The sequence below is a fragment of the Triticum aestivum genome, chromosome 3B (assembly GCF_018294505.1).
Source record: "Triticum aestivum cultivar Chinese Spring chromosome 3B, IWGSC CS RefSeq v2.1, whole genome shotgun sequence".
NCBI classification, from domain to species: Eukaryota; Viridiplantae; Streptophyta; class Magnoliopsida; order Poales; family Poaceae; genus Triticum; species Triticum aestivum.
The window spans coordinates 462285093-462293309 of NC_057801.1; the positions used below are offsets into that span (position 1 = coordinate 462285093).

The 8217-nt window shown below is 43.3% G+C and overlaps 2 protein-coding genes across 3 annotated transcripts; both read right to left on the minus strand.

Annotated features, from left to right (window-relative positions):
• Window positions 1-1072: 1072 nt before the first annotated feature.
• Window positions 1073-1917, minus strand: LOC123065529 (uncharacterized). The gene has a single exon (XM_044488788.1). It carries the CDS (start codon window positions 1841-1843, stop codon window positions 1250-1252), a length of 594 nt encoding a protein of 197 aa, XP_044344723.1. The 5' UTR covers window positions 1844-1917; the 3' UTR covers window positions 1073-1249.
• A 2390-nt stretch (window positions 1918-4307) lies between these two features.
• On the minus strand, window positions 4308-7328 carry LOC123070374 (protein REVERSION-TO-ETHYLENE SENSITIVITY1). Of its 2 annotated transcripts, XM_044493567.1 has the most exons (4): window positions 7065-7294; window positions 5665-5824; window positions 5456-5557; window positions 4308-4791 (listed from the first exon to the last, which is right to left on the minus strand). In XM_044493567.1, the coding sequence occupies exons 2-4, from the start codon at window positions 5713-5715 to the stop codon at window positions 4372-4374; spliced, it is 573 nt and encodes a 190-aa protein (XP_044349502.1). In that variant the 5' UTR covers window positions 5716-5824; window positions 7065-7294; the 3' UTR covers window positions 4308-4371. The 2 variants fall into 2 exon arrangements, with proteins under 2 accessions (XP_044349502.1, XP_044349501.1); XM_044493566.1 differs by having other exon boundaries at window positions 5456-5824; window positions 7065-7328.
• Window positions 7329-8217: the final 889 nt, after the last annotated feature.

The following is an 8217-nucleotide window of genomic DNA, read 5'->3' on the forward strand; positions in this document are numbered from 1 at the left end:
TCTACGCTTTGTGTGTTGATCAATTTGAATCACTCTTTGTACTTAGTCTTGATCAACCTTGAATTTTTCCAACTCTCTTCATTAACATGATGTCTTCAAGGTAAACATGAATATTCACACAATCTTGTTCTTCAAGACATGCTTGCAATAGGCTCAACTCTCAAGTGACAAATCTTTGGATAAATCCTTGAATAGCACCTTGGTCAACACATATTCTTCTTCGAATAACCTTGAAACCAACAAATGGTCTTCAAGCAATACCTATGGACAAACCCTTCAAATATAACTCAAGGCAACCTTTAGTCCATAGAGATTGTCATCAATTACCAAAACCAAACATGGGGGCACCACATGTTCTTTCAACGTGCAGGTTGGGAATGCATGCACGCTTGGGCCATGCACTGTTGGCCGTGTAGGCCCTTGCAGGTAGGTCTGCAGAGTCAGCGACGCTGACAGTATTAGTATTGGTACATATAGGGCTAGATTCTTGTTTTTTTGTGCGAAAAAATATAGTGCTAGGTTCAACGCCAGCCCACACCCTATAACCTCGTGATTAAGATGTGAAATATGGTGTGCAACGGTTGTTTGTGGATCTACGGTTTCCCAATCGAGGCGGGCGTGGCGGCAGCGGCCTTGTGGTTGGTTTTGTGCTCTAGTAGCCGGCGATGCGCGCTCCTGCGTCGTTGCGGAGCCTTGGAGCTTTTAGAGGAGCATTGCGCCAGCGGTGCTGCATCTGCAGATACTCGTGCGTGGTTATTTTCACGCCAAATTTTCCTCTCTCCCGTCACCGGCGAGAGAGGTGATGCTTTCAAACCGGTGGTTCTCCAATCCAATGCTTCTCCGCCGCGTTGATACGTATGGTCCAAAGTTGTCGACTTCCTGTTCGCAAAGATCCTGCCCGGAGATAACAAGGTCACGCCGGCTCCGCGTAGGAGTGGCGGCGGCGACGCGCTTGCAGCTCGCGCCGGTGGGTGTGTTGGGTTGGCTCCTCAGGGATCTGGGAGTAATTTTCAACCTGTGGTGTGTGTTGTGTACCTCCGGTTATCCTTATTTATTGAGCTGGGGTGTTTTCCGCAAAAAAAAAACTCAAAACAAACAATGTCAAAAAAAGAAGGACATGAAGTGCTCGATTTGAAACACTCAAACGTGAATCTATTGTGTAATTCTTGTGTGTTCTTCCGTAGCTCCATATGAATCTACCGAGACACTCCCAAAAAAAAATGAATCTACTGAGGCAAAACAAAACGTGTTATGCTAGCCTGCACGCTGATGCGCCGGGTTGCCCGTCAACCAAAACGTCGCACGTGAAGGACTGCCAGGCTAGGCCCATGTCGATCTCCAGCTGCGCCACCCCCCATCGCCGCTCCGCCGTCATGAGGCGAGACAAATCCGCCGGGATCCCCAGCCCCGCGCCCGTCACGTTCACCGGCCACCGCCCCGTGTCCTTGGCCGCCAGCCGGAAGCTCGGCGTGCGCCCGCGCGCGAGGGGTACGCCCGCGTAGGAGATGACGACGTCGCCGCCGCCATGGCACAGCTCGTAGACGTGCCCATTGTCGACGTGCAGAACGAGGTCGAAGGCCGGCGAGGTCGCGCCCGGAGCCAGCGCCGGATCGAGCCCCCTGGCGCCGGCTAGCTCCACGGAGCACGTGGTCGGCTTGTCGTCGTTGCATGGCGGCGAGCCGTCGAGCTCTCGAATCCCGGGCAAGGAATCCATGGGCGGCAGGTACATCATGACCAGCCAGAAGGACGTGTACAGGAGCATAGCTATCGTCCAGGACCCGCAGCCGCAGTCGTCAGATCCGTCTTCCCGAGGAGCGCCGCCTCCATGGTCCTTGGATGCCATCGGAAGCACGTCGGCGTACTGCCGTCACGTTCTATGTATCTCTTCGGTTTTTTCGCTCAAAAGGAAATCTGTTTTTTTAGAGAGAAAAAATAGGAAATTTGTCACGTATACGTTTTGCCTTTGGGTTTGTCTTTTGTGCGAGGAGGATTCAGGTGGGCCGCTATTCCGTTACGTGCTCGTCTGCTCGAGTCTAACAGATACGCGACGGTCGGACAGATTTTAAAAGATTTGTGTGTGCTGCCGACGCTATTATTCTGTCAGACAACCTGATCGTCGACATACGGCATTTTCCCGAAAAAAGTCTAAAATAAACATTAAACTTATGGACGAAAGCTAAATCAAACCCTAAACTTCTAATCCTGGAGATCGGCACACCAAACTCTTTGATCCCGGTTTATTTTCAACCTTGAGTGAGTGAGTTCCCAAACAGGGATTGTCGACGTGGCATTGCTAAATCACAGGATTATTGGCTGTGGACTCGACTGGGCCGGCCCAACAGGCACTAAGCGAGTTATTTTTTACTTAACGAGCGGCGTAAAACGTCTTTCTCAATTAATAAAGCGTGACGGATTCTCGGAAAAGAGTAAACTAAAGCGCGACGTAACAAAAAACGACTCGAGCAGAGTCGAACTCGGTAGACTTGATCTCTTCCCTCAAAAAAAAGAACAACCAACTATTGGTAATATAAAAACAGACCGGAAATGTTTAAGTACAAAACAAAGCATTGAACTTTGAAAACATTTTTTAGGGGCAAACAAATATTCAAAACATAAACAATTTTGGAAATGTCCGAACCTTCCATAAAGTGTGAGAACTTTTTGAAAATTCTGAATACTTTAAGAAAACAACTATTTTTTGAAAAAGCAACCAATTATGTAAAAGCAAACACTTTTTGAAACATAAACATTTTTGAAACCTGAAGAAAATTTGAAAGTGCAATTTTAGATAAATGCATGTGGCATTTCAAAAAAAAAAAGTTTGTGACATCTTAAAAATATCACGAGTTTAGATAAATGTATGTGGCATTTCAAAAAAAAAATGTTGTACAATGTAAATTAGTATTCGTGTGATTCAATTTTTTTTTTCAGAAAATGTGCTTGTGATGGAAAAAATGTGTCATACCCTTAAAAGACTATATGTGACATGTGTTTGTAAAAAGTGTATACAGTTTTAAAAACGTGTAACAAAAATGTTTGCGCGATGTAATAAAATGTGCCGTACCACTAAAAGACTATACGTGACATGTATTTGAAAAAGTTGTATACAATTTAAATAACGTATAACAATGTAAAAAATATTTAGTTTATAAAATATTTATTATCGTTAATAAAATTTAAAATGTGTCTTTGGAAAAATATTGCTGTGTATTCAAAAGGTATTGAAAACGTGTATTTTAAAAAATGTATGTAATGTATTGAAAAATGTTGAAAGTGTATCAAAAAATATTTCATATCTGCGCTAAAAATGTACATTGGTTACTGAAAATAATTAGACTTGTGTAAAAAAAACCAGTTACCAGTAAAGAAGCAAAATAAAAGCGAAAAACAAACAATATGAAGAAAAACAAAAAAGAAAAAAAGTATAACGAAGAAAGAGAAACCAGAGAAAAAACATAGTATAATGAATAAAAAACAAAAGAAAACCGATGAAAACCCAAAGAAAAAACGAAAAGAAAAACAAAAAACAAAGGAAAACCAGAGCAGCGCGAGCGACTACATAAATGGGCCAGCCCAATTGAGCGAATACCAGCTAAATCCTCTAAGGTTCAAAATAGACCGGGATCAAAAAGTTTGGTGTGCCAATTTCAAGGATTGAGAGTTCAGGGTCTAATTTAGCTTTCGCCTATAAGTTCAAGGTTTATTTTAGAATTTTTCCCATTTTCCCCCATGACTCTTCTGGCCCCAAATTAGGAGGCGCCCAACAGGACGACGCACACTCACATGGCCAGACGCTTGCATAGGGACAAGATCGGGCAACAGAGAAAAACATGAAAATCATTCTGAATAGATTGGGCAGGCAAGAATAGAAAAGGATGGTGTGGCTTCATCTTCCCTATGTTCCATGTTTAGGTCTCGTTTGGTTTACATGAATTTTGTATGAATTCTCTTATAGAGATTTGATTTCTGTAGGAAAACATTTCTTCGGAACCCTTTGATTTCTGTAGGACATGATTGATTCATGTCCTCTGTATTTCAAGGAAAAGAAACATTGCTCAGACTCGTATAGGAATGACTTCATATCCTCTGTATTTCATGGAAAAGAAACATTGCTCAGCCTCGATGGAAAAAATCATATCGCCTGAACCAAATGACATCTCATTTCATATTTCCATTCATAGAATTTGAGATACATGCCATCTCACTTTCTACAGCTTTCCCATTTCTGTAGTGTTCATATCCTACACACCAAAAGGCCTTAGCAGGTGCAGTGTTTTGATAAAGTTTCAGACGAATAATCACGAGCATGGATGAATGGTCCCAAGACAGATTATTTCCACAATTCCTTGCTGGTTCGGTCGCAATGTAATATCAGCACACCAGACCTTTCATACAGTATACAGCAAAGACAAACCACCCTATCAGAAGTAAACAGAATGCCGATATCCCTATTAGGAAAGACCATCCGGCCATAAAAACACCAATGCACGTCACAGTTACGAAAGGGGCGAATGACCGAACGATAGACATTTTGTCCACCCATTCGCCGTGAAGCCAAACAAGAGCTGCCACATTCAAAACATTCCACTCCGCCGAACCACCGTGGGCAAGCCGGTTCAGGCAGTTTGCCACGAATGAGTAGCAGTTGCAGGTGAACAGGTTGTAGTATTTGTGCTGGAAATGTCTCGTGCCCAGTTGCAGGGCGCCATCCCATGATGTTGCTGTTCCAACTTCTGTGTGCTTGTATGACCACTCGCATACATGTGCCGCCAGATTAGCAGGAAAGCAGCACTGACCATGAAGAAAACAAAGAGTATTTCACCAACAAATCCCAACTTTAAAGGAAAGCGCTAAAAGAAAAGGTGGCATGCAAGTAGGTTTCACAGAAGAAAAGATAATGATCAATGAACAGGATTGTGGAACAACATATACAACTTCACCATATAGATTATCAGATATCACCTTTGTCAACAAGAGAAGTTAATCTATAGAATGCCACACTAACTATTTATAGATAACACTGTTACTAAAGAGAACAAAAACTGAAACTGATGACAAGATTTGCAAAATGTTTACGTCATCCTCTGTCTGTGATAACTGGTTGGAGTCTCGTGTTCAGTATCCCCAGCCCATTCGTATAACATAACATAATTTTCATTATTTATATGATAGTAAGTCCATGTGTTGACGTGCAACTATTTACTGTTTTAAAATGGTCTTTCAAGGACAGAATGCCAGAAGAACAAAGCAAGTTACCTCACAGATACTTTAGAGATTACTGAAACAGAAACTACATATTGAAATGAACTACAAGTAAAATATGTTGACAGCATGTCACTCATGAGACTAGTACGCATTTTCCTCCAAGTAAACAAGGGATTTTATTAGCAGCCAGGATAAAGTAAGAGGCCAACACTCTAAAGAAGAAAACAAAAATAATAGGAATCAGATATACCTTCTTTCTGTCCAGCTGGAGGTATCTAGCGACAGAACCATATGCAAAATTATCCATGCTCACTAAATTTGAACCAGCAAAATCCAGGGCAGATCCATCCTCCTGACAGATTCCAACATGCCCTATGTAAGGAGCAAGCCATGAAACTACAGGAAGAGGAGTCCAGACAATGCAACAAGGGAATCGCCCTCTCTTTGGGTCTATCTCACCAACTGGCCACAACTCCTGCAGTTCATTGTTTGATCTGGAATCTTCAACATCAAAATCAGCTTCAGCCTCCATCGAGGAAAATACTTCAGTTAACATTAGTGCTCGTTGAACTTATACAAAATCAAATGTGCTTGCATCTCATGACCATGCAGACCTTTGCTGAAAAGAAAGAACAAATAAAATTAGGCTCACCATGCTTTTGGAGAAAAAGGGTGAAGAATTATAATCAGCTCTAGTTTAGTGCTCCCCTCGTTTCCCTATAACTGTCACCAGCCTTGGGGTTTCTGTTTCAAATAACTGTCCCTTGAGGAAAAATTAATGTTGTTAATGCAATGATTCCACTCTATTTAAGCGGTTGTAGGCTTGTGGTATGTCATTTCATATGAACTTTTTCTTAGTTCTTGCTTGGTCATTGCGCATGGGGGACTGTGGACTGAGGATAGTAATACAGAGTAGTACTTCAACAACATTCCAAATCCATATGAAGCGGTCAGGGTACAAAAATGTTTACGGACATTAAGATATGAACAAGAGGATAACAGCCACAACTTCTCTAAATTTCAATTACATTGTTGTTCACTACACACTCTCAATCAAACTGTTGCCCACTGATTAGGAACTTTAGTCTTCTCATGGTCTACCATTTTCGAGCCCAAAACAGATAGCCTATCCCTTTTCATCTTGTCATGCAGGAAGAACAAGGGGTAACTTTGCTGTACTAAAGAGACTCAGCAACACCCAATTAACCACAAGAAGCTTAAATTTTTTACACTTCAGATTGACAAAGGTACAGCTCCGGCAAGATGTACTCTATCTACGACATTTTACGTGTCAAACATGTTATGAACCAATCTCTTTAATATGAGATGACATGTTGAACAACATAAGATCAGATTGACAAGGAAAGGAACACCACTGAGCTTATAAAATAGTGCTTGAAACAATGTTACATTGGTGTATCCAGGAGCCAGCCTCCTCCCCCCATCCCAAAGCAATCCGCTGCTTCAGCCAGCCGTCGGACGAAATGCACAAACAAAACGCAGGAGCAGACTGTAGTAGGGAGTGGCTTGAGCGGAGGCGAGGAAATTGCGCCCAGCTGCACGAACAAGTAAATCGATTTCTACAAACTACATCCGATGCTAAATGCCATGCTCTAATATTCAGCTCAATGCCCGAATACAGACGCCCTTACTTGGCATGTTCTCAAAACGCAAATTTCATTTTGGGTGAATCGCAAGACATTCGATTTTGTTTCAAGAATCCAGTAGCGGTTTCCCGTTTCACTTGGCCAAAGGGAAGCACCGGAACTCCTAAGCTGGGCCCTACAATACAAGCACCGTACGGACAATGGAACTGACCGAAGGGGAGCGGAGCAGAGAGATTTGAGAGGAAAGCTCACCGGAGAATGGGCGGGAGACGGCAGGGTCCTCCACGATCTGGCGCCGGCGGAGGGGTTGGACTAGATTTGGCGCCGCCGTACAGGTGAAGGCTACCTTTGGCTTCGCTTGGGTAGTAGTAGCAGGGGAGGCGCGGTTGCAGAGGAAAGTGGAGAGCGGAGGGGCGGGACGGTGCATGCACCTGGAGTCCTCGGCTGTCATGGATGGGCGCAAATGGTAGGCGCACGCACCGCGCACGCCACCCCCGCTTTGCCTCCCCCTGACGCATTTGTCTGTTGAATATTTTGGTTACTTGCACGGCCCCATGCGCTAGGGAGAGAAGTTTGGCAACCCGCACTGCAAAGGGCAAAAGATGACTCAATCGGACTTGCTACTCACTCCGTTCCACGATACTTTAAAGCCCTGTCCGGAGGCGCTTCACTCCACGACTCCCCTCACCCTCAAACCCTCAAACCCTTATAGTAGTTTAAGGATTAAAAAGTACCAGTTTTTGACACTTTTAAGGGTTAAAAAACAGAAGCAAAGACTAGAACCCTCAAACCCAACTCGTAAACTGCTTTAAGGGTTGGATTTGAGGGTTCTAGTCTTTGCCTCAACCCCAACCTTTAAAACTGTCATTTCATATAGCACACATTTCATCACATTTCATCATATGGCATATCACAAATTCCATCACAATTGACATAAAACAATAATCATTCATTATTACAACACCGAATAAAACAATAATCATTCAAATTATTACAACAATGTTTGAGCAAATTACACTAATTGTTCAAATCAAATAGGACATAGAAAAGTAAAACAAAGATACATCATGGGCCAATGCGCCGCCCATCCAACTGCCAGTGGTGCTCTACTAGATCATTCCGGAGCCGACCATGAGTGATTGCATCCTCAATCTGACGATGTGCTTGAAGAAAAGCGTGTATGCGAGAAGGGTTTCTTTCCGGTTGCACACGGGTACCAACATTGTCATAGAAACAGGGGAGGTTTAACCCTCTCTCATCCTCTAGGATCATGTTGTGTAGAATCACACAACATTTCATGATACGAGGAGGGTACGTAGGTACCTCGGAGAAGTAGTCTTCCATCAAATGTTCGTGTCCGAGAGCGCGGTTCCGGTAGATGGTGACTCGCCCCATCTTCGACCCT

Excerpts from the sequence above, each read along its gene's own strand:
- LOC123070374 (XM_044493566.1), bottom strand. The coding sequence starts at position 5,761 with ATGTTAACTGAAGTATTTTCCTCGATGGAGGCTGAAGCTGATTTTGAT. Across the intron at positions 4,792-5,455 it reads TCCAGCTGGACAGAAAGAAG|TGCTGCTTTCCTGCTAATCT; the intron begins GTATATCTGATT and ends CTTCATGGTCAG.
- LOC123065529 (XM_044488788.1), bottom strand. The coding sequence starts at position 1,843 with ATGGCATCCAAGGACCATGGAGGCGGCGCTCCTCGGGAAGACGGATCT.